Source organism: Corvus moneduloides, chromosome 9 (genome assembly GCF_009650955.1).
Source record: "Corvus moneduloides isolate bCorMon1 chromosome 9, bCorMon1.pri, whole genome shotgun sequence".
Classification (NCBI taxonomy): domain Eukaryota; kingdom Metazoa; phylum Chordata; class Aves; order Passeriformes; family Corvidae; genus Corvus; species Corvus moneduloides.
Genome location: NC_045484.1, coordinates 23,202,909 through 23,228,263, shown reverse-complemented (window position 1 = coordinate 23,228,263; position 25,355 = coordinate 23,202,909). Strand labels below are relative to the sequence as shown.

The 25,355-nt window shown below is 49.8% G+C and overlaps 1 protein-coding gene and 1 long non-coding RNA gene across 4 annotated transcripts; one reads left to right on the top strand and one right to left on the bottom strand.

The window, feature by feature from the left end:
- Positions 1-357: 357 nt before the first annotated feature.
- Positions 358-20,546, top strand: LOC116448152. Of its 2 annotated transcripts, none has more exons than XR_004241830.1 (3): positions 358-1,631; positions 3,346-3,467; positions 16,417-20,546. It is a non-coding gene; the product is annotated as an uncharacterized LOC116448152 (long non-coding RNA). The 2 variants fall into 2 exon arrangements; XR_004241831.1 differs by lacking the exon at positions 16,417-20,546 and adding an exon at positions 8,550-9,137.
- On the bottom strand, positions 10,281-25,258 carry LOC116448151 (mucin-17-like). Of its 2 annotated transcripts, none has more exons than XM_032118231.1 (5): positions 25,152-25,258; positions 14,918-15,388; positions 13,793-14,122; positions 13,302-13,462; positions 10,281-12,473 (listed from the first exon to the last, which is right to left on the bottom strand). In XM_032118231.1, the coding sequence occupies exons 1-5, from the start codon at positions 25,216-25,218 to the stop codon at positions 12,429-12,431; spliced, it is 1,074 nt and encodes a 357-aa protein (XP_031974122.1). In that variant the 5' UTR covers positions 25,219-25,258; the 3' UTR covers positions 10,281-12,428. The 2 variants fall into 2 exon arrangements, with proteins under 2 accessions (XP_031974122.1, XP_031974123.1); XM_032118232.1 differs by lacking the exon at positions 10,281-12,473 and adding an exon at positions 12,480-13,166.
- Between the last annotated feature and the right edge of the window lie 97 nt (positions 25,259-25,355).

The window sequence follows — 25,355 nt, the reverse complement described above, 5'->3', positions numbered from 1 at the left end:
GGGCTTTGCATCTTTGGTGCTGGAAATACGAGGTGTTTTCCAATTGTGGCATGTTGTATGTCCAGCTCCCTCCTTTTTCTCAGTTGTTCTGAGATTTTTCTGAAGGGTTTAATGCAGTGCTGGATCAGGGGTTGCCTCTGGAAAACCCTTGGAAGTGACTGCCCCCTCTCTCTCAGGTGCTAGATCTGCTGAGCAGCCACACAAAGCTCAGTCTAACAGAGCACAATCTTACAGTTTGTACAAACTCGGGATGGAAGCCTGGAGCGCTTGACAGAGGCTGAGCCACGTCAGGGGAGGAGGTACCCCCTCAGGGAATTGGAGGATGCCCAGGTCCACGTAGGCCACAAGAGCTGCTGCAGGGACAAGTGCAGCTCCCGGGCTGCTGCCGGGGAGCTGCAGGAATGTGTCACAGGAGGGTGCTGCTGGCTGGCGGCTGCTCAGAGCTCTGCAGGACAGCTCTTCCTGTGGCAGTTGCTTCCACAGGGACTGGATTGACAAGCTCAGAGATGCTGGGGACTGATCTCTCATCCTGCCGTTCTCTTTGCTGGATATCCTTTGTTCGTTTCCATGTGTGGCTCCGGCTTTAGTGATGCAGAAGGTAGCACGTTTGCCAGCTTTGTGAGGTGGGGTCTTCCATTTAAAACCTGAACTGGCAAAGCTTGAGGCAGGTATGACTTAAATGTCTGCCTTCTCCTGGAGTTGGTCTCTGGCTAAGTGCAGGCAGAGCATTCAATCCTTCTGAGGCAGCTCATGAAGGGGGTGACCGCCAGGGAAGGGGTGACAGCACTGGGCCTGCCAGATTTCATTTGGACAATGCTCTCAGACACACAGGTGATTTTTGGGGTTGTCTTATGCAGAGCCAGGAGTCAGACTCGATGGTTCTTGTGGGTCCCTTCCAACAAAGGATATTCTATGATTCTAAGTAGCAGCCTCTGTTACCGAGACGTTTGTGTCCTCAGGGTTGGCATCATCTGCTCATTCCACGTGGGCTGGGAGAATGGGTACCTGCTGTTCCCTTCACAGCTGTCCTTGAAGCTGTTCCCTGAGCCGCCTCACCTGCCTTGTTTAATCAGGAGTGTTGCTGTCTCCTACCCAGGCCCTCTGTCAGGGCAGTCTCCTGGTTGCCATTTGGACAGTACTTCGCTTGCATTTTACTGCAATGACTGAAATAATTGGTGCGTTTAAGAAGAGGAGCTAATTTGAAATGCCTGAGCTCTAATTCCTTTCCAGTTTCCCCATCCCTCACATTCCTTTCTCCCCGATCTCGGCTGGTGGGAACTGGCTTTGTTTGTGCCTCAAGCCTCCGCTAGCACGGCCCTTGCTCTCCCCAACCCCTACCCAAGGGCTGTGACCGGCTCCCTGGAGAGAAATGAGTGACATCTCAGCTTCCTTGTTGAGGATCCTTAGATCTTTTTGGCTCTGTTTCATTATTATCCTCTGTCCAACCCCAGCTGCCCTCGGACAGCTGCCAGATGTCCGAACTGTCACAGGTCTGGCTGACAATTCATGTCACTGTTTCCAGCATTCTCTCCCCCCAACAGCTTTGTGCTACAGTAAAACAGCATCCAGAGAATATGTATCACTTCCCTGGGGGAAGGCAGCAGCGTCTCTGTGAGGTGTCTGTGTCCCAGGTATGGTTTTGTGGTTTTTACTATTATTAGGAAAAACACAGCACTCTAATTCGTCCCCCCTCAGGCTAATGCTGATGTCACGTGGGATACAGTGTGATTTGGTGTCATCATGAAGTATTTATACAAAAAAGGGTCATTAGTTCTCATTGTTCTCCACAACAGTAAATGACAAAGACACAATGTTGTCCTGATTGTAACAGAAGGGATCTTCCTTCTGCTTTCCATCCACAGCTCTTGAAACCTTTTTCTGACCCTGGTAAAGAACGATTGCTCTGCATTAGGTAGGAACCTAATGTGAGAGAGAGAGACTCACACAAATTGTTTGAACACTCAGGGCAATTTGGTGACTGTAATGGAGTTAAAGGACATCTTAATTTCTTGTCTGTTTTTCTGATCTTTCTAGCTCTTGACCATAAGCATATAAATGTCTATTTTTATTAGTGGGGAAGTATTGGTGAACACTGAGTCTGGAGGTCAATGTAGATTCATGATTAGGTTTTCTCTGATAAAAAATATAGTATTAACTTGGTGAGATGTTTTCAATAATGGAACTTCTTTGCAGTTCTCCTGTAATTAAATATTGGTTCCCTATTTCTTTCTATAAAAGCCTAATGCCTTCCCTTATTATGTCACTCTCCCACCTGTTAAGCTCTGATTCCATGATATGTTTTCTGTGCTGTCAACATCAGCTTAAAATGTTCCCATCTCTCTGCATTTTCCTGCCCTGGCCTCACAGCACATTGCCTCCCGAATTTCTGCCGCTGCAGTGGTTGGTGTGCTGTAAATCCGATCAGGGAGCCGAGCTGGTTCTAACAAGTGCGTCATTGTTTGGGCTTTTTTGTTGTTGGTTTTTTTTTTCCCCCTGAAGTGGTGTGGTTCACAGTGCTGCAGCAGGAAAAAGTCATGCTGGCACAACGGAGAGAACAATGTGATCAGGGCTAGGTGGGGAGGCAGAGGTTCTACTGCCAGACCGTTCATCTCTGAAAACACGACTGAATTGCTCAGCAGAGCTGCCTTCTGCTGCGTGAGGCGTGACTGCTGGAAACCCCATCAAAATGGTGCCCACCCCATCCCCACCCCCGGTAACTGTTCCAGTAGGCATTGCTAAGCGTAAGGGACTGTCAGTGTTATCTTTCAATCAGATCTACAGTCTTTGATCTGAAAGATCAAGCGAAAAGTCTCTTCCAGACAGAAATAGCATCCATGGCACCTGCAGGGAAAGAAGAGATCATAGGAACGATTTCACACTTACTCCATTACTAACAGTCTGGGATGTAGTTTTCCAGCCTCTGGTTTGGAGATCTCATGGTCAGGTCAGGTGTCCTGTTGTCCCTTTCCAACACAAACTGACCCCTGTATGGGAAGGGTTTGGCATTGTGACCGTGGCTTTGAGCAGAAATGAGGTGGCTGATTCTTTGTGTTTTAAACCTGAATGATGTGGAGCTGGCTGGAGCTGTTGGTGCCACAAAAAGGTGAAATCCAGTGCCTGAACATTTTTGCCAGTATGTTTTCTTGCCTGTCATGGAACCTGTTTCCTGCTGCTTTGTGCCACTGCTTGCACCAATAAAAGAATAAGAAAATGGTATTAAATTGGAATAACAGCAGTTTCTCCACGTGTAACAGGTGTCACAAAAGGTAGACAGAGGACACTTAGACTCAGCAAGTTTATACTTGAACTTTTGGCCTAATCTGCTGCTTTTTTCATTTCTTTTAGAGAGAAGCAAGAACTTGCTGAGAGAGGCAGAGTGGTTTTCTCCATCTTTGGCTGAGGTTCCCACCCCAGACATTTCAGCTCCAATGAGCTTTCTAGTGCCGTGGAGATTGAGGTGCCTGAAGGTAAGTGAGGCTCGATCCTGCACCCTCAGGATCTTAAGAACCTGGAAGGGTTTTCCTCTGTCATGTGAATGACAAAGCTCTACTGTTCAGGGCATTCCAGAGGTCATACGGATGAGAGGCTCTTGCTGGGCCCAATTTTACTGGTAGGGCTGAGTATTAGGCATCTAAAGGCAGAACAACAGTACAGTTTGGAGTAGTGGCCTAGCACCTGGGCCAGAGTTAGTTCTGAGAGCAGTATTGCTATGCCAGAACAGAGGTAACATGTGTGTGCCTGTCTGTTCTTTCATCCTCCCTCCCCGTGTAGTGTCAGGGTAATGAAAAGCTGCATGTGAGGGCCAATTATGATACTTATCACTTCCTCTGATGGTGCCAAGATACCAGTTTTTAATGTGGCTCCATTTTTGTTTTGGTGCTGACACACAGCCAGTGAGAAGGTGAAAATTGCTCATTCAAGAAGGTTTGCCTCAGCCTCTTCATCCTTTAGGATTTATGCCTTGCTTTTTGGATATTAAACCTCCTTGTGTTTGCATTAACACTTAGCATTAAAAGAAATCAGCAACAAAGGGCTAATGTTTCTTTAAAAGAAAAAAATTCATGCCCTACTTTAGTAAGATGCTTAAGATTCTTGTGAATGGAGGCTGTGAGGCATGTTAAACTGCCCTGTGTGCTGTTTTTCCAATTTACTAATCCTGCTGATTCAGATTTTACTAGCAAACCTGCTACAATTAACTGCTTTGTAGATGCAGTTGTAACATGTCAGGTTGCTGTTAGGGCAATGCCTGAGGAGCCTGCAGGTCCCATCAAAGGGTTAAGATTTTCTCTAGCCTTTATTCTGAGGCACATGCTAGGTGGGGACTCTTAAATAGAGTTTCACTGATCAAATGTTCAAGCAAACCCCCTCATTTAATAATAAGCAGCTAGTTACCTGTTGCTGTACTATTACCTGCAGTATTAGTAGTAAATATTTATATCACAGTAACATCAGAAACCCTGCAGGGGTTATTATGGCAGGGGCACCCAGTAGCTCTGTTGGCAGGTTGTTAGTGTAGAACACTTGGAACCATGAGCACCTGTTTTTATTTGAGCTTACATAGCTTGTGAGGACGCTTCTTGGTATGTCTGTTTCAGTAGGAGATAAATGAGGATGTTTTTATAGGGTTTGAAACGATTGCAGACCACACTGGACCAGCAGTGCTGGAGGGGATAGACATAGACTGCTGTTGTTCTCGGGTCTGGCATATGGGGTAAGAAGGCTGGGGAAGGATAATTCTTTGGTCTTTTGGTGTAGATTGTACACATACCTCCAGGCTGTGTTTTGAGCTGGCAGAAAGCAGTGCTGGAGAAGTGGCTAGAAACAGCTGGAGTGATGATCTCAGCAGTGACCTGCCTGGGCTAGAGCTGCATGACCTTTAATGTTAACTCAAAGATGCACTCTTTACTGTTGGGAACAACTAAAGACAGAAAGGATATTGGCTTCCCTGGGCAGGCAAACTCTTCTTGACTTGTTTGTTCCCTGCATTTTCCACAAGTGGAAGCTGTGAGCCGTGGGGCTGACCCAAGGGAGGCACCTCCAGGAAGGGAAACAGCCATTTTGATAAATCATTCACAGACCTGCCCAGTCCCACACTCTGCCAGAGACCTGAGCTGTTGTTTGCCATCTCATGCCCCCTTGCTCAGACCTGCCCCTTCTACCCTTTCAACACCATGCTGTGTGTTCTGCTCTTTCTCTGCAGGAGGCAGACACTGGTGCAGGGCCTGATTTGTGCTTTGTCAGTCAGCTTTGGCAGCTGTCAGCTGTCTTGCAGAGGGAGAGATGCTGTGGTGCTTAGCTGCAATGGGGCTGTTCCTCCAAGGTCAAAGAATTCCCACTGCAGTCCTCTGCTGCAGTCCTCTGCTTCAGCCCTCTCCCACGGGATGGGATGTGTGATCCTGTCCTCTGAGCTCTCACTTGGTGGACCAGAACAAATTGAGAGAATTTAGTGTGTTTTCTCTACTAATGCCTTCAAATGTTTAGTTTTTTTCTCCCAGTTATACTGTAAGTTTTGAGTTATATTGGATTGTGCTTAAACTGTTGGCTATCTAAAGCTCTGGGATGTAGTGCTGGGCTTGGACTTTTCCTTTTAGGGAGACTATGCACAGCAAGAACAGAACAGATATAGAATGACCATAGATTTACCCTGTCAAGACCCAATATGGAGCAGCTGACTTGACAAGTGCTGGTAAATTGCTTCCTCTTGTGTGGCACAAAACAGGTGGAGAAATCTTGTTATTTGAACAGAAAATTCCATGACGCCCATAAAGGGGAGGTTGCTGGTTTGTTTTATGAGAATAGAGTGCCACAGTGGCAAAAAAAAAGGACCCTGTGAAATTTCCTTATGTGGTTTAAATTTTTTTATTCCATTTCCCTCTGAGATAACTTAATTTTACAATTGCTGTCTGGTGAAGGAGAAGGGAAGAGGTGAATGAATGACACCAGCTTAGACTCTGTAAAATAAAGGGAGGTCTTTTCCCAGTGCTTCTTTAAGCCCTTTGTGGAAACAGGTTCCCTTTCTGCTAGATAGCCACAAATAGTGTTGTCCACAGTTACCTTCCACCTAAAAATATGGAGATCCTTTTGAAAAAGTGGGCAAAATTTCTCATCCTGCCCCTAAACTTTACAGAAGGGAAATTGAAGCAATGATCATGTTAGTGTGTTTATTTGTCTGTGTGATCAGAAGGCACAGCCAGGATTAGCACAAAGAAACATTTTGCTAATTTTGCAGTTGTCCCCAGTAAAACTCTTCTCAGTCAGAATCAAATGAGTGTCTAAATCTAGCTGAAAGTCATGTTCAAGAACCCATGAATCTTGTCTTGTCCCAAGCAGAACCTGTAATTGAGCATTGAAAGCTTCAGGAGTCTGGATAACAGCAAATTTTTAAGAAAATACTTAAAATACAGGGCTGACTGATCATCCCTCTTCCTACTCGTCCCAAGAGAGAGCAGTGAAAGGAAACGCTCTAATGCTTGTGAGAGTCGTCCTGTGGCAACTGATGTGTACTTCTGAAAGAGAGAGAGGATTAAAACAGGGGAGGAGAGAAGTTACCCTGCGGGAGATTGTCAACAGATGTTCCATTGTAGTTCAAAGAGAGCTAGCAAAAGGCTTCTGCTGCAGGGATATATTAATTCTGGGCAGTTCATCACAGGGAGACCTGTTTTATGACTGGGAGGATACCTCTGGTAACTTACGTAGCTCTTTATTTGAACTGTGGGTGGGGAATCTGGTCTACCTGTAAGCAGAGAAGGAGCTGAACAGTAGGAACAAACATGTACTTGTTTTCTTGCAGCTGTGACCACTGTCAGTCTGATCAAGATCAAGCTGGTTTTGTGGTGCAGGGGGTTATTTGGCTGATGGGTCATTGAATAGAAAAAATATTACAGAGGAACTGAGGCTTTAACTGTTTAATTGTTAAACTGCTGGGGCATGTGAAGCAGACCTGTGTTGAGTGTGTCTTTCAAGTATACTTATTGGACAGGAAGTGGGAACTAGCACAAGGAAGACTGTGCAGGCTGTCAAGCAGATGAATAAATCAATCCCTTTGTCTTTAAAAATGTACAACCTATCTATGCTTCCTTCGTGTAATAGTTAATGATTTCTTATAAAATCTTGCCAATGCTGCAGAATTAACTGTGGTGGGGGATCTAGTTCACAAGCTCCATATCACCAGGCACAATTAGAAGGTCCTCTTCTGGGAGGTTCTAAATGCTTTATCTTTTGAGATTGTTTTGAAGTTGTGCTCTGGATGAAGGTTGATTTTTCTCAGATCTGTGAGGAAACATGACCCCAGTAGCTTTAAAGTGAGGAAGAGTCTTCATTCAAATGTATTTGGGTGGGGAAGTTTGAAGCCCACTGTTATGTTACAAAGTTCTGGAAGATTAAAAAAAACTAAACCACAAACTATTTTGGGAAACTGCTGGGAGACTTATATTTGCAGTCACGGTCTTCCAGCTTTGCTTATCACTTAGGTATGTATCAGTAGGACTGAAAATTTGGCTGTTTTATGGACAGTAAGTGCATGATTTCTGTTTTCTTTGTGGGGGATGGAAGGCAATATTGGAAATAAAATTCCTGTCTCACTTCTGCTGTGCAGCAAAGCAGAGGTAGCAAGTACATGGGAACATCACAGGCAGAGGCTCAGGAGGTACACTTAGAAAAACTGCCCCCCTCCCCCCATGGCAAATCCACATTTATACTGATTTGATGTAGTTACAGAAAATTAAGTATAAGTAATGAGGAGGTGTGCAGCCTGCTGTTTCCTTCACAGGTGTCTGGGAAATGACAGTAGGCATTTCTGCTCTCCCCTGGCTATAAAAAGAACAGTGGCTAGTAAAAGCTTCCAGGTTCTTTGTCATTTCATAGCCTTCATTACTGAAAATTTACTGCTCTGCCTCCCTGGCTTGCTTCTGCACTCCTGCTCCTTGGATCAGTGGAATGCCTTTTTCATTCTGCTTTAAGTGGTAGCAAGCACAGGAGACTTATCCATGGGAAAGCCTTATGGGATGGTTAGTCTTACAAGACCCACACACTGCCTTGTCCACTCCAGTGCTCCTCATGGCAGTTTTTCTGTCCCTGAACACCCTCTGAAGCCTTATTTACAGACTTACAGTGTGACATGATGGATAAATACACAGTGATGCTGAAATACAGACACTGAGCCATGAAGGACAACTGAGTGGGCAGAGAAATGGATGAAAAACAGGTAGCCCCACCCATGGCACAGCAGCTCTAGGACTGTCACTTTTCAGCTCCTCAAATCCCCTTCCCTTCAAAACATGGGTCTGGAGAGAGGATGAGGGGAGGGCAAAGCAGGCAGATATGTCTTAAACTCTGCTTTTCTTTTGCCTGGGTTTCTTTCCATTCTATTTAACTTTAAACCTAAGTGATTCAGTTGATTCTTGGTCCCTTGCTACTTAATAATATAATTGTGCCTTAGCCTAGGAGGCATTAAAACCAAACCCCATCAGAAGCAACAGCTATGTTCAAGGAGAAATGCAGAAGTTGGCAACAGTTGGTTTCTGGTTTTGTCAGTTCTCTTTTCTGCACAGGAAGGATGAAGCCCACACAACTGGCCCATGGTCCATCTCCAAACTTGACCACCTAAGAGGTTGTAGCATCTGGCTGGAAGGTCGGAACTCGGCTGGGCAAAGGCACAAAGCTTTGTGTTTCCCAGGAGTGGCTGCCTGCACAAGCCTGTCCTGCTGCTGCCTCTCCAGCTAGCACAGCCCTGGCTCTGTGCTACCTCTCCAACAAGGCAGTTCAGCAGTTTGTTCAGCAGAGAATGAATCAGCTCCGAGTGGGTTTGGTGGTAAAAAGGCAGAACAGAGAAAACTCCAACATAAACCACCAGAGTAATGCTGACTTTAGACCTGAGAAGACTGGCTTAGTTGTGGCATGTTTGTTCTGTTACTTAGTTATTCTGTTTTGTATGGTTGTATTGAGAGGAAAGATGTGTGCCCAACGTCTTTATAAACAATTTGATGGGTGTTAACATCTTTGAAATGGGTCTTAATGCTTCTACTGACTTTGAGCAGCAGGTTCATTACCAGGCCCAGACAGTTTGGTTCCTGAAATAGATACGGGTCTGCACAAGCCTGAACTTCTGAACTTTGGGGTAAAACAGTAGGTTCAAGGGGCGATATGGGGTAGGTGGTTTGGGAAGGCTGTACCTTCCCAATACCTCAGCCAGTAGGGAAAGGAAGAGGGCAACATGCGGCCGGGGGTTAGGATAAAAGGGAGGCTGTGCCCTCCAAAACCTTGAGAGAAAATCCCTCGGGCATGTGCCCTGGTGGACTCTCTCCCTTTATCAGAATAAAGCTGAAGGACCCCTCTCTCTCCTTTTTGGACATAACCCTCTGGCATTGGTGGATTTTCCTGACAGTATGTTCGGACAGGACTGAAATCTCTGCAGGGTTTAGAGCTCACGCTCATGTCTTCAGATTACTCAGCAAGCACTTTGCTAGACTACCAAGTCTTTGTTTGCTCTCCCCTTGCTCTAGGTCTTCCAAGGATTTGCTTGTCTAGATTTGTTGTGGGAACGCTTCAGAAAACAGCGTAAGCCAAATTACCAAGTAGTTTCACTCACCACATTTTGCTTTTGCAACAGAAAATCTTTAACACAAAGTCTTTGACATGAGCTGATTGATTTTGCCGAAGTATTCTAACAGCTATGAGAGACTATTAGCTCAGGAGAGACTTTTACCAGGTCTGTAGCAGAAGCTGGGCTTTTGAGCACTTACTTCTCTGCAGGTCTGAGCTCTGAAGGGAAGAGTTCAAAACAGCTATAAAGCTAAACAAAAAGAAGTATGTGCCTTTCAATTTGCTTTGTCTGCTGTACTATAGAAAGAAGCATGACAGATGATGCTACTTAGGTTTGGATTAGGCTGGGTTTCAGGATATTTCTGTAAATATGGTTTGGGGTTACAGTTGACAACACAAGAATATCTTCAATCAGAGGCAAAGGAAAGGAGTCTAACGATGTAGATTATATTATTTGGTCTAGTGTGGTTCTCTAAGACAGATTTCATCTGATTTAATTGTACAGAAATTAATCTCAGTCAACCCAGACCAGGAATGACCCTGACAAGAAGGAACACAGGCAGGGGCTGGTGTCCTTCTGAACTGTCAGAGCTATGGTTCATAGCTGTCTGGCATTTTCTAGTTATCAGCTCTGTGAGTCTTTGTGTCCCAAACTGCTGCTGTTTATCTATCACAGGATTCATTGTGATCTATAAAAGCTTTTCAGTTAGATGTTTGCAATGAAAATATGAGGACCGAGACACTTTTGGCATTTGTAACTTTATTGCAGAAAAAAAAATCCACTATCAACATATTTTACAAAGAAAGTTGCACTTTGGTGTTGGGCGAGTTTTCTTCCTCACCCCTTTCCCCTGGACAGCGATGCACGGGAAACCAGAACAACCAGCCCCTGCCCTTTTGATTGTGTGCAGAGACACTTCCCAGATATGCCAGCCTGCACCAGTTCCAGCCAGGATGGAGTTCTGTTTTCCACCACCAACTTGCCAACTTTGTGCCGAGAACCAGTAGCACCCTGCCCTCCGGCAGGGGAAACAAGTCTGTAGCTAGGGAGACTGCTGTGTGCAGACAATGCTCGATACAAAAGCTTTGGAGTTGTGACAATTGCTCTTTAGTTCTCATGCAATCATAGGAGAGAACCAACCCTTCTTCCCTATTTTACTGGGCATCCTTACAATACACAGATGGAAGGCCAAAGCCAACAGCCGAACCCCAACTGCACTGCAGCCATTTGTCAGCCACTCTGGAAGCAGCAACACAGGGAGGAGGAACTGCTGCCTTACCCAGTTCATCTATTTGGCCCACACTGGTTCTGCTCCATCTTTGGCCTTTCCAGAGCTCAGCTGATGGGGAAATTCCCCTTTCCCTGCTACCAATAACAGCACTGCGAAAAAAAGGTACTTTTGCAAGTGAGGCCTGGTATCTGTCCTTTGTGGGGTTCAGTGATGTTGCTGCTGAAAGGAGAGGAGAAACTGAGGCGTGTAAGAGGAATGTGGCAGATAATCTCTAGCCCTTGCTGTATCCTGAGGGAGCAACTGGCTTAGTCAGAAATCACTCTAGAGAAGGCATGTGTTTCCATTTACCTGCAGTCGAATGTGAGTTAGAAAACAGGAGCACATGTAATTACATGAAGACTGACATGACACACACACTCTGGTCTTTCTGAGGCAAGGGCACCAAAAGATCCTCTGACTTACACTCAGAGGCTCTGGTCTGTGGGTTTCCTTGAGAGGCCTCAAGAGCCTTGGATGCAGTCTACAGCAGTGATATTTTCAGGCAAAAGTGCAGAATCCAATCAGCCTAACACCAAGAAAGGGAAGGGGAGGAAGGCACCTACATCCAGGATCTGTCCTCATGACAAGACACCAACTGGCTCAAAAGACCAACATCAGAAAGTAGAGGAGCTTTGACGTTGCATAGCACAGAAGGGAGAGTGAAGTATCAGTTTTGTACAACAGCTTCCAGCAACCAGATGCTAGAAGCAAAACGGGAGGTACCTGAGGAAAGGTTTGTGTTAGAGTCCAGGCAGGGAAATGGACTAAAAGCATTTACTGAGCCTGGGAAAGGAGTTTACACATATGCCAAAAGCATCAAGTGTAGGAGACATGGTTTCCTAATTTTGGTGAGACCAAATTAGTGTGTCTAATTGGCAATAGACTGAGTCCTATCAAGCTCTGTTAAGCTAACATTATGTTCATTTTCCTCCCAGCAACTTCAAAGCAACATCAAGTAGCAGGGGCACTTCTCCAGTGGCCACAAAACTGTTTTCCCTGGTTAAAGAGAAAAGGTATGCATGTAGGAAGGAAGCAGAGTAGTCTTTTATCCTCCTGGTAGGTGTTTAAGGATGGGCAATGCCAATCCTGGGACTAAAGCTGAAACAGGAACAAAAAAAGTGCAAGAGAACCCCCAAAACAAACAACCTTAAAAATACAGAACAAGAGGGAGCCCAAGAGAAGTGATTTCCACATCCTTGGCTCCCTCAGAAAACAGCAGTCTCCTTTGCTAGCACTGTGCTGACACCACCAGTGTTAAGAGCCCTTGTCGGGATCACTTGCCCACCTCCTTTGAAAGCAGCAGCCACCAAGACGAACAGGAGATCCATGCAGAACACCATGGCAAAGGTTGTCTTGGATAATTGGTTGCCACACTAAAAGGAGGAGACACCTCTTCAGGGCATCGTTTTGAGGAGAGCCTGGAGAAAAGGGACAGACTTGGGCTCTGATTCGCAGCATAGAAACTTCAACACTGAGCTATGTAAAATGTCTAAAATCAAAAACCATCTGAAAAGGATCTTTCAGTTGTGTGCAAATCACAGCCCCTCATTCCTCAGCAGATCGTCTGGGACCAAGTCCTCAAGGCCTTTTCCTCTGGGCAGTGGATAGCCTGGTTGCCTAGTAGCTGTAGAGGGAGAGAGGGGTGTCCTCCATCATGTCATCCTAGAAGCAGAGAAGAGGGTGCTTTAATGAGATGTCTGCACAGTGGCATCATGGTCCCAGCCTGGGAGACTGCTGTGCAGGCAGCACAGCCTTCTCAGCCACATGGTCACAGTGTGGCCATCTGCCCAGCCATCCACCTAAATGCTGTCACTGTGCAGTTCCTGGATCTTTGGACTGTCAGTCTCCCTCCTGCTGCAGCATTTGGAGAGAAGAGGTGTGTACAGGCAGGCAGTTCCTGCAGGGACGTGCAAAACCCTGGCTGTTGAAAACTCCACTCAGCTTGCAACAGCATCAGCTTGCTTGAGACAGCATCAGCTTGCTTGCTAGCTGTGTACTCCTCTGTCTCAGAAAGCACAGGTAGTTATTTGCAGCTTCCCCAGAGCTAGTCCAGCCTCTGAAATCCTCATATATTTTTATATTCCCAAAGGGTCAAACACAGACAGACAGACAGACAACCTCCCTGGGACAGAGCACAGAATCTGCTTTGTCATAGTCACAAAGCAAATATGAGAAAACAGGAGGAGAGGTTAGGAAGTTGTCATTTCAGGACAAGTTTGGATGGAGCTCTCCTTCCTCTCTCTATTTAACCTCTCAGCATTCCCCTGCAGAGTGAGGGGAAGGCAGAGAGCTTCTTTAGTGCCCAGCCTTGAGACTTGCTGTCTTGATTCAAACCCTGGATGGAAGGAGAGGGACCTAAGAAGGAACAGGAGTGTGTGATCAGCATTGGTGCTGCTGCAAGTACCTAGCAGCTAATGTAGTAGAAGGAGAACTGCAAAGCAGTCAGTGGCAAGCCAGCCCACATCAGGCTGGGCTGAAGGTGTGACTCACCATGGGCAGGTCCTGCAGGCGGCGGAACTCCATGCGGTTGTTGTGCTGGCGGTATCTCAAGAAGCCCACCAGGCCCAGCATGCCCACCATGACAATGAAGACGGAGATCACAGTGATTACCAAGGGATCAGCCCTCGTTGTACCAGCCACATTGGGTAGCTCTGCAAGGAGACCAAGGGAATGAGGCCAAAGGGGAGCCTTCAAGGGCTGGAACAGCAAAGTTTTGTCTTTTCTGGTTCTGCTCAGCACAACCAAGAGCCAATGGGAGGCAGCCCCAGCCCTTTGCCATGTTGTGTGAGAACAGGGAAAAAACAATTACATCTATTAGGTTGGAAAAGACCTTCAAGATTATCAAGTCCAATCTATGACCAAACACCGCCAGGTCAATCAGACCATGGCACTGAGTGCCATGTCCAGTCTTTCCTTAAACATCTCCAGGGATGGTGACTTTACCACCTCCCTGGGCAGCCCATTAAAAGCAGAGCATTTACCTGAATTGTCATCATCACCAACATCCACCACAGAAGCCTTCTCATGCCTGGGCTCCAATGACTGTGCCAATGTAGGTGTGCTGGTGGGGACGGCAGCTGTGCTGGCAGACGTGGGGCTGGTCACGAGGGGTCTCACTGTCACAGTACTGAAGGCATCAGCAAAGGACGTGCTCTGTACAGTGGAGATGGGAGCAGAGGAATTTCTGGGCTCCACAGTGCTCTCCTCTGTGGCACCCACAGGGCTCGTTCCTGGCTTGGTTTCAGACCTTGCTGCTGTGGGCCCCAGGGTCTGCCCGCCAAAAAGCCCTGGCTGAGTGCTGTTAGTTGTTGCTGCAAAATAGAAACAAGCAGTTATTTCAAAGGATCCAGTGCAACCACACTGGTCTGTGGGACTAGACAATATGGAAGCAAGACTGTAAGGACTATAGTAACAGCAGCTTATTGTCAATCCTTTGGAAAACAAGCAGAACCTTTAGCGCAGCCACAGCTGAGCCACACTATAAGCCACAGTGCTTAGAAAGTCCTCTCAGTTTTCATATGTACCAATCTGCAATGTCAGCCAACCTCTGCTGGGCCCACAAGGCCTGTCCTTGGGGACGAAGGACAAGCAGACAAGCTTGAAGAACTCTACACACAGCTGGGGATCATCCCTCAGCAAGACACTGGGAAAAGCCTCTCATCCCTCCTTACAGAGAGCACAAAGGGGGCTTCCCAGGGACGGATGAGCTGTGACTTGTGCTTGCCCATCTCCATGTTTTGTGTTAAGAGTGAGTGGGCTTCCCCAGGAAGGCTCCCACTGAGCCCCTAGCCCTGGTCCAAGAAAGGCACAGCTGAGCAGCACAGCTAAGGCATATTGTTTCAGATTAGATATATAAAGGATGTCCCTGCACACAATCAATGTCCTCATCAGAAAGCAGCCAGCACAATTAATACCAAAATTAATGGGGCTTGCAAAGAGGATGCTGAACTAACACCTCTGCAAACAAGTTGCACTGAACTGGCTCTGCTTAGTGTCTCATCCCCTTCTTCTCCCTCTCTCCAGTTACCAGGAGAGTGCTCACACGTTTCCAGGTTGTGCATCATTGAGGCAGGACTTTGTGCCAGGCAGTAAAGGCAAAACCTCACCTGGCACAGTATTCAGAGGAAGCGTGGGGGTTGCACTGCTGGCATCAGCCGTTTCTTCAGTTGGGCTGAAAGGCTCTGTGGCTTCATGGCTGGGCTGGTTTTCTTCCAGAGTGCTGGCAGTCAAGATAGGGGAGGGGATTTCAGTGCTGCTGTTGACTGACAAACTCATGTTGTCATGCTCGGGATGTGTAACTGTGATGTCCCCAGGACTGGCAGTGGTAGAAGCCTGCAGTGTCTCTGCCTTCGAGCCTGCCATGGGGGTGGTAGGGATGAAGGCATCTTCCACCTCTGTAGTGTGGGCCCCAGTGGCACTGAGTGTTGCAGCAGTCAAGTTTTTCTTCAGGCTTGTCTGAGGAATGGCAGTAGTCACTGGACTGAAGTCAGAGGCTTCCCTTGGCTGATGCGAGGTTAGCGCTGTGCTAGGAAAAGATGGTGGTGCCACCAAGTCCTCTCCTGTCTTCTGACCCCCTCCTATGGAACAGAGAAGTTTGTCAGAGATCCCACACTGAGAGGAGAAACAGAGGGGAAGGACAGAAACTGAACCTCTTTATCCCCTTAACTCAAAATCCAGCACAGGTTCACACTTGGGAAAGGGATTCAAACAGCTCCCCTGTCCCTCCTGGCCTGTCTGAGGCAGGGACCTGTTCTAGGGGACTTTTCCTTTACCCTCCTCTCCCTCAACTCCTGTGCTGTTGTTCTGTAGGGTGAGCATCACCAATTCCTCTATCCTGGAGCAACTTTTAAACTTTTTTTGAGGATTTGGGTTTGTTAAAAGTATCACCTGAGACCTGATTCTGTAAGAAATTTAAATAAGTCTTCTTTGGTTCATTGAGAAAGAGTCAAAAGTGGTGCTGAAAAAACACAAATGAGGGAAATGTGGATGACTCTCTAGATCCCCTGGCCCAATGAAATGGAGAAAAGTGATATTTAAAAAGGCTGTGCATGGCAAAGCATATCTTGTGAGTCACCTTAGTAGTAGTGTGGGATTCTGCTGGAGGGAAAGGTGAAATGGGTAGCAAGAGAGCGCTACAGCTAACAGGGCTGGCGGTGCGCTTTGGCAGCTGCCTTCATGAGCTATTTATGAACATATGACCACCATGAAGTACAGCTGTTGTCATAGAAATGGGCAGCTACTCAGCCTCGTACTACAGCAAAATGGGCCAGCTTCCCTGAAGGGAACCTGCAGCAAGCAAGGATCCCCCCAGATCCACAGCTGCTAGACAGTGTGACAGCATACGGGAGGAGGAAAACCACAAGGCTCTTACACTGCCCTTTCATAAACACAGATCCTGTGATGGTTTTTCAGGGCACAAACAGGAAGAAAACAGAGAAATGTAGCCACATCAGGATGGACTCTCCAATTTAAAAACATCTCCTAGTCAGTATTTTTAAAATTTCTGTTTAAGTTCCTACCCAAGCCACAGAGGACTGATGAGCTAATTACAGAAAAAAATAAAGGTACTGAAGCAAATCCATCATGATGCCCCTTCTCTCCACAGGGAAGAAGCATCCAAAGTGGATGTTGTCAACAAGAAACATTCATCCATCAGCAAAACAGCCCATTCTTATAGTGTTCGGGGAAATTTCAGCAGTTTTTTAAAGCTCTTCCAAACAGATACAATTATCAGAGCTCTTCTCCAGCTACAGCACTCAACAGGCCCTAAGAAAAGACACAATACATTGCTCTCTCAAGACCTTTGCAGTACCCTGACCAGCTGGAGAATTCAAAACCCTGGCGCAGCCTGAGGAAGCTGTGCTTCCCCAGCCCGGGGCCCCAGTCCCAGGAGGGCTCCCGCAGGGATGCACAACCCTGCTCGGCACATTCAGCGAAAAAGCTTTCACAGGGAACCCCAGCTGGGGCAACTTAAACATGAAGACCAAAGGCCTAAGTGATGCTCCCTTTGGCCTTGCCTGGATCCAGCTCTGTGTGGCCAGAAGGTGCCTCCAAATAAAGCGAGCCCTGCCATGGAGCTCAGGCGTAGGATACGCTTACACCAGTAACACCTGGAAGGAAAAGACCTGAGCGCTGCGTTTCCTGGGATCAGGCACCAAAAGGAACAGCTCTTCATGTGACAATTTCCAGCCCCAAACCCAGCACTGCTATTCAGCACGGGGTGGGATCCCACCAGCTCCGGATGCTGGCTGGACACTGGCAGATGCTTGCTCAATAAACACCCAGCTACCTGCTCCTACGCAGCCAGAGACACAGAGGCGTGCTGTCACCGTGGGGTAAACAGGAAAGGTGGTGGCCAGGTGCCCAGCCAGTGTTAAGCCTGGCTATGTGCTGCTCTGAATAGCTGGCCTGTGCCTGGGACAGCCTCTCACGGGGTCGGCAAGTCATGACTTGAGTCGTGCAGAGGAAAGATTTGTGGAGAGCTGCCTTGCACAAAGGCCTGAGCAACTCTGAAACCATCATGCCAGTTTCTGGCTAGAAAAGTGATAGGCAAGATAGGTGCTAATGTCTTTACAAGCAACTCGATGGGTGTGGGTCTTTAGGAGAAATGGGTCTTAATGGCTCTACCAACCTCAAGCGGCAAAGTTCTTACAGAACCCAGACAGTTTGACTGCAGTTTGAACTCCTGAACTTCAGGGTAATAGACAAATGGGTCCGTGCAAGTCTATTGCAGAGCCCAGACAGTCTGAACGTCTAGTGGATCCGCAGAACCCAGATAGCTTGAACTTCTGAACTTTGGGGGAAAATGGATGATTTTACGCACAAAAGGAAAGTCAGAGGGAGGGCAGATGAATCTGGGCCCTACATACCAGGACACCTCCCCACAAGCCAGGAACTTACACCCCTGCCACGAGGTGCTGTGGGACAGGAGGGCTTGTGGGGGCAAGCAGCTCCCCCCACCCCGCTGCACGGCTTCCTGCTGTCTGCAAGAGGGAGAGCTAGTGGGATTAGCATTTCCCTAAGATCTTCTCTCCAAGAAGCCACTTGGCTTCTTCCCATAAAATTATCTGGTGTCCATCACTGCCAAAGAAAATGGTTCCCGGGTGGATGGGCCTCTCTGGCTCTGGTGTAACACAGCACTGTGGTGTATAAAATCTGGTTTGTAGAGAATTGCAGAAGAGATTTTAAATTGGCAAGTGAAGAACTAGGGACTCGCTTTGAGTATGGCAAGTGTTGATGGCACCTCAATTAGCAAGTCATCCAGACCAGCACATCACAGCACACCCAGCTCAGGAAACAAAGGAGAGCCTGAAAAAAAGGAGAGGCTAATCCAGACTAACACAAGGATTCAAGACGTTAAGAGATGATGGTGGGAAGATTGAGAAGGCAAGAGCCTTAAAATGGCCAAGGAAACAAAGGACTGAGTAAATCCTGATCATCCAGGGACAGGCAGACAAAAGATTCCCATCACCCGTCTGTCAGCTCCTGAGGCGTAAGGGCACATCCAAAGCCAGCACATAGTCACCAAGCAAGGCACCTAGGAAAATCCCCCAGACGTGCTTTGCTTGGTGCTTGTGAGCTGTAGGTGTTAAAGGTACAAGCGCTGAGTTCTACTTCAGTTTTAGTTTAAAAAGAAAAAGCACTCCTCCAAAGGGCCTTGCTGCATTGCCACAGCTTTGTTTGCCAGCTTTATCATCCATCCAAAAGGGCAACCTATTGCCACGCAGACGAAACCCGGTGCAAACCTTGAGGTACAGAGGGGAGAGCAGAGCGCTGCTGCAGCTGCCTGTGCTGGGGGAGACCCAGCAAACCCCGCACGGGCTGGGATCCTCAGGGGTCCAGCTCCTGGTCTGCTCTGGAGCTTGGTACCCAACAGGTCGGCAAATCCCCAGCTCCGGCGCTGTTGCTGCTCCAGTCACTGGGTGATGATGGTTTTAGCTGTTTATCGGTTACCTATAGAGACGCAGGTCAGAGCTCGTTCCTCTGGCGTCTTCCTGGAGAAGCTCTGCTTCCTGCATCACATGCCAGGAAAGCCATGGCTGTACTGCCTAGGGAATCGTCCTCATCAGCTTCAGGAGACAAGAGGGAACCATGTCCTTTCAGATGCAAATGAAGGCGTTAGTGTGGATGCTTCACCTTTTCTGTGATTCTCCAAGACCTCGCAGTTGCAGCACCCCAGGACAGCTGGTAAAGGTGCACTCGCCCTTGGATCCATAATAAGGCAGCTACAACTGTACCAGGATCTGTAAGCAAGACCTCTGACCATAAGAGTATTTCTGTTTCGCTGACAGGGAGCCAAGGGTGGGCTTGCTTTGGTTACACTGAGGTGCCTGCTGAAGCAGAGCTGGTCCCCTGGCTACAGCCCCACTCCTGCCCCATGTCTGTGCTAACCTCCAGGCTCAGCCTGTGCGTGGTGAGAACCAGAGATCCCAGACCACATTAGGGCAGGGCTGGTGGATTTGGAGCAGCAGCTCCCATCAGACTGTGCTGACTGCAGTGACCTCTGTCTGGGAAACAAGAGGGGCAAAGGAAGAGCTTGGTCCCAGGGGAGGAGGGATGCAGCCAACCAAGAAGCAGCCCCTGCCTTGGACAAGGGTGGGAAAAACTCCCAGCTCCTTGAGGGAAGGGAGGGCTTTGAACATCAGCCCACAACTTCGACCCCTCTCCAGCACTGTCTGACAACACTGAGGGACCTCCACATATCAACCCAAGCTCCCACCAGCTCCAGAACAGACATGGTAAAATGATGCCATAACAGAGAGGAGTGAAGGAAGCCAGCTCTGCGGGAGATGGGGCCGTTCCTGTCTTGCACTCCCTGCCCAAGATTCAGAACTGGGGCCAAGCGAGGGGCTGAGGAAGGTGTGCACAAGCAGCACAGTCACTGCTGTGCCAGGGTAGTCACGCAGAGCGGGTACCGTGGTCTCCATCCTCTGCCACAGCAGCCACCCCACCATCTATTTGTTTCTCAGAATAAAACAATGACAGAGAGCAGGGCCTCAGCTGGACAAGCCCATAAATGAGCTTCTGCCACAACCCTCCTGCCACAACCCTCCTGCCACTCTCAGCAGAATCCTCTGCATCCTCCTTCCTGTCTGACAGAATCAGCAGCCTGAGCTCCCCAAAGGTCCACACCAACCCAGCTCCAGTCCATAGACCTGAACATTGTTTTTGAAATCCCTCTTAGGATGAGATGCAGGAGAGCCACATAAGGTGAGGAAGCCCATGGCAGGCTGTCTGCTGGGGACTGAAGGAGAGCAGGGCAGCAGGGTGCAGGGTGCAGCCACCCCTGGAAAAGGTGCAGAGTCCCAGGTGAGAGCTAAGTACAAAGATGAGAAAGATTCACCCAGGATTTCAGAGAAAGTGCCCGTGGAGCCGGACTCCCTGGTGTGAATGTATCCTCACTGTCTGAGGCTAGCACCTCACTTAAATCAGCTTCCTAAAGAATGCAAGTCAAACCACTGCTCTGATTCATCAAAAAGGCACCCAAACCCTTCTACAATGCTATTTTGGTGCACTAAATGAATTCAATTTCCATTTAAGTGTAACAGCTCCATTTGCAAACAACCTAGTAAAATGGAAAAATAAAATGTTTCAAAAGTAACAGCATAAGCTGTAACCTGTATGTATCAAAGCAGTTATATCTTATTGCTTAGCAAACTACTTTATTAAATGTTGAAATTATCTTTTGTTACCAGTTATTACATTTATGGTTACCAACCAACGGTAATTAGACAATCTCTTCAAGGAAAAAGAGCTTGTGTATAAATGCAAATAAAACCATATAGTGAGATTAAAACCAAGGCTCCTCGTTTCATTTAAAAGCAGAACTGGAATAGCTGCTGATTAGATACTAGCTGAGCCTGATCTCTTTTCCTGGAATTAAAAAAAAAAAACAAGTGGCAGAAGAAATTTCTGGAGCCCATCAGGAAGGTGCCAGATGCAGCCAGAGATGCTGTAGAGCAAACACCCTCACTGTGATGATGCGAGGCTTAGAGACAGGATCAGGTACAAGGGGCAACTGCTTGTAAACTCAGCTCCAGTTGGATACCTTGCAGGACCTCGATGGAAGCAGGATGCCAGAGGGCTGCACTTGCCTCAGGCTCCAGTGCTCTCCCTGCCAGGGCTGATGCCCAGACTGTCCCCATGCCCATCCTGGCTGAGAGAGGCTGAACAGACCCCGTCTGCTGTGAGGAGTCCAGGCAGGAGGTGTAAGCACGGATCCAACCTTGCAGCCTGCTTGGGGACCACAGTGAAGCTCTTCATGGCAGCAGTTTAATTCATTGTACCCCTCGTGGCCTCTGCGAGCTGCTGTGCAAGCAGCAAAACTGGGGGTGCAGAACTAGGGGTGCTGAGCACCCAGTCCAGCCCTGGAGAGCTGCCAGGCCAGGCATGCTGCAAAACAAGGGCTGAGGTAAGGGACAGGAATAGAAACCAGGTCTCCTGACAGAGAAGGCAGGTGGCCACGAGCAGAGCACGAGACGGGGACAGATTAGATACAGGGTGCTGAGTGAGTGTGTGCTGGGGAGGGACAGCCCAGCACCCAACCTGCCCAGGCAGGCAGGAAGATGCTGCCTCAGGGCATCTGTGGATACTCAGCCACAGGCTTGAACCCCGGGGAACAAAAAGGGAACGCACTGCTACCACCTCGACAGATGGCACTGCGTTGGGGACCAGGACAACCTGCCAACGGTGGCATGGCAGAGCAGGGCAGAGCAAGAGTTGCGGGATGAGCAGCCCTGGAAAAGCACCATGAATGCCAAGGACAGGTACTTCAGTACTAGGAATACCCATTAAACAGCACAAGCATGCCCAGAACACACAGTGGTGGGGCAGCACCAGCCCAATCGCTGCCTCCAGGACACAGCACCCCACAGTGTCACGTTCTGCCTGGCCCTGCCATGTGAGACCCTCCTCACCCAACCACGGGAGAGAGAGATGCAAAAAACTTCTTTCCCACAGGTTTGCATGAAGCTCTCTCAATGATCCCCCATTTAGAGGTGAGGGGGCTTACCCCAAGTTCCAGTGGCAGGGAAAAGAGAGAGCAGGCTGCCTTGCTCAGCTACCACTGTCAGAGCAGAGTTATTTTCCAGTGGCCACGTACAGGTATGGAGCACCTTGCTTGGCAGGAAGGTGCCTGGGAGGCTCCCATGCTGCTTGGTTTTTGTTCCTCAGTAGGGGACTGAGCTGGGGTGAAGACCCCTTTGCCCAGAGGCTGCTGGGCACACCAACATGCACAGCCTGGGAAGCCTGCCCTTCTCTGGGGTTGTGTAACCCCAGTAATACAACAACAGCAGGGAGCTCGGGCATCATTCAGCCCAGCCCTGCTTACCTCAGGAGTCACAGCTGCAGCGGAGGAAGCATTCACGTCATTAGGAGAAACTAATTAGCCAGTTGCCTTAATAGCAGCCCCATGTCAGCAGGGAGCCTGCTCTCTAGTGCAGCGTGGCATGAGCTGGGGGAAGTTTGGACATCAGGAGCCTGCCCAGCCCTGAGCAGCTCCCAGGTCCTTCTAACTGTGTAACTGCTGGTTCCATGGGCTTGAAGGATGCATCCTGCCCTGACCCTGCCCTGGGCAGCCCTACAGGGCTCAGGATGTGACCCCAGATGTCAGTGGTGCTGAGCCTTATGAAAGCTACCCTATAGAGCATTGTGGGGATGATTGCAGACCTATGGAAAGCCCTGCAGCAAGAATTGTGTGTGCCCACCCAGAGGGTCTTGGTAGAAAGGAAGGAGGGACAGGGGCCTCTGTGCTTTGGATTGTCCCTGCTCCCCTTTGTTTGGAGGGATGGGGCCAAAGGAGCTGAAGGAAGTGAGTGCTTTGCCCCTGCCCAGCAGGTCAGGTTTTGGAAGGGCAGCAGGGAGCCAGGGTCCACCCTGACCCTGGGGCTGAGGGAAGAGCACATGTAGAAATGGCATCAAAGACTGATGGCATGACATGAAAGGCTGAGCTGGGGGTGCAGGGTCACACAGCTGGAGGTACCACTCTGAGGAGAGGACCAAGCTGTGGCTCAATTCTGGGTGCAGGAGAGCTGGAGCTGTCCTGTCAGGGTGGGGTAGAGTCCATCCACTCCTCCTTGCCCTGGGCAAACAAAGGGAAAAGAATCACAGCAAATTGGCAGTGGGACCTTGAAGTGGACACATTGCCCACCTGTGTGTGTGGCCCCGGTGGTGCCACAGACGGGGCTTTATGTGCTTGTGCTTCTCCCAGCCCTGCACCGTTCTCACTGTTTGTAGGGCAGCTCGGCACGGGAGGGAGAGGCAGAAAAATGCCCAGACCAAAATTACTCAGGGTTTTATTTGTAAGGCTAATGATGCTGGAGGAAGTGGATTTCCGCAGGCAGTGAAGAAAGGCTGCATTGAGAGGCCAGGGTGGGCAGAGCACAGGAGACACAGCAGCCTGAGCTCCTCTGTGGCCCTCCTGCAAACTCAGACAGAGGGTGGGAGCAGCACTGCCGGACAGCGAGAGCAAAGGGAATCTGTGCTGGGAGCAGTGCAGAGAGTAGCTCATGCAGCTAGGACAAGCCCAGTTTTGGACAGATCTGTCTGGGGACTGCAGACTATAGGGCCAATCTCTGGGCAAACCTTTCCTTTCCCACACCACTATCCTGCTAAGATTTTCTGGTGTCTCATTATGGGTTGTGCTTGCTATGGGGCATTTTATTATTGGGGGTATCTCTTCCATCTATTTTCACAAAACATTTGCTCTTTTAACCACAGTTGGGCTTAGCTAGCAAATATAACAGCTATGAGGACAAGGGCCAGGTCAGATGCATGGGTACCATTTCCTGAGACTGTGAAGAATCTTGGATTGGGACACTAAGCAACAAAGATCCCAGGAAAAACTCAGTGCAATCTTAATTTCTGGTACATTCTGGCAGTTTGAATCTTGGACTTTGCAGCAAGAGGGTTCCTATGAGCCAGCTGGGGCAAGGGATTCCCTGAGGTTTCCCAGTGTGCCCAGAGTGTGAGACACAGGGCCAGAATAGCCCCAGGCAGCTGAGCTCCTCCTCCTCTCAGCGGTGGAAATCCTGAGTCCTTCCTTTTCCAGTGGCTGGTCACCTCCCCACACCCCATCACAGCACAGCTACTCTTGTGTGGGGAGTGCAGCTTTGCCCACATAAAGGGCGCTGGTTTGGGACTGCTCCCAGTGCTCAGCCTCAAACCCAGCTAAACCGCATCCGGCACCCAAAACCTCATCCTGAGTGCTAATCTCACTGCTGAGGCTCAGCCCCACAGGCATCTATTCTAGGGTTTTACCAGCCCTAATTAGTTATTAGAAACTGAGTTTCTGTGTGTCACCCCTTGGTCTCTATTGCTGCCGTCACAGTGCTGGGATCTGACCAGGGTCTGGCCAAGGGTTTTTCTCAACCACAAAGAAGAAGAAACACGTTTTGCTTCTTGAGTCTTGGGCAAGTCCCTAAATGCTACAGAGCCTTTGTCACTGCCAGGGTCACGGGGAAGGTGACAGCCTCCCGACTCGGGGCACACTCCAGCCACGCGGCAGAGTTCGATGGTGTCAGTGGACGGGGCTGTCAGCGCCACGGTGCAGATTGCGCCTGCCCACGTGAGGACGCGTTGATCGTGGAGCAGAGCCGAAATACAGCCCGGGAGGGTCTGCCTGGGACCAGGGTCTTGCTCCTGCTCCGTCCCGTAACGCTCCATCCGTCCTGCCCCTCTCCCCCCAGGCACGGGGCCCTCGTCCCGTCGTGCTGCGGGAGGCGGCAGAGTTCGGGCTTTGTCCGGGGTTCCCTCGGGGGGAAGCTCAGCAGCCGCTCGTAGGCAGCCGAGAGCTGCAGGGCGGGAGGCAAGAGGCTCTCAGGGCTGGATGCCGGAGGGCGAGCGCCTCCAGGATCGTTGCTCCCCTCCCCGCGCATCCCCTCGGGATCCCGCCGGGCGCCGGGTGGGAGGTGAGCCCGGGCGGCTCCGCCGGCGGGAGCAGCGCTGCCGGCAGCTGCCTCGAATGGGCAAGGCCGGGGCCGGCGGCCGCGCTGCTGCCCGGAGCCCGGGGCTCACGCGGGACCCCCTCGAACATCTTTGGGCCACCTCATCTGCGCGTCCGCCGGGGCGACGGCGCCCGGGGCCGACGGCATCTCGCCCGAGTTCGGGGGCATCTCGCCCGAGTTCGGGGGCAGGCCCGGGGCGCTGCTCCCCGGAGGGTTCCGTCCCCGGGGAGGGCTCCCCAGACCCTTCTCCCGCAGCCCCACCAGCGGGCGGAGGAGCCGGGGCCCCGGCGCTGCCCCGACGGCTGTCCCGGCGCTGCGCTCCCCGCCGCGGCGAGACCGGCGGGATCCCCCGGGCAGCTCCCCCCGCCCCGGCACCTCTCGGCGGCCGCCCCGGTACCTGGCAGGGCGCAGAGCAGGCAGCAGGCGGCGGCGAGGCGGAGCAGGGCACGCCGCGTCCCCTCCATGCTGGGCCGATCCGCGCTGGCTCCGCCGGCGGCACCGGGGCGGCGCCGGGGCGGGCCGGCGGCCGGGGCGGGGCGGGCGGCACGTGGTCCAGCCCCGACCCCGGAGGAGCGGGGCGGGGGCCGCTGCCGGCCCGCAC

What these genes read in the sequence shown, in the direction of transcription:
- LOC116448151 (XM_032118231.1), bottom strand. Translation starts at nt 25,218, where the DNA reads ATGGAGGGGACGCGGCGTGCCCTGCTCCGCCTCGCCGCCGCCTGCTGC. An exon ending in CCTGCTCTGCGCCCTGCCAG is followed by an intron (nt 15,389 to 25,151) that starts GTACCGGGGCGG and finishes TCTGTTCCATAG; the next exon opens with GAGGGGGTCAGAAGACAGGA. An exon ending in GCCTGCAGGACCTGCCCATG is followed by an intron (nt 12,474 to 13,301) that starts GTGAGTCACACC and finishes CTCTGCTTCTAG; the next exon opens with GATGACATGATGGAGGACAC.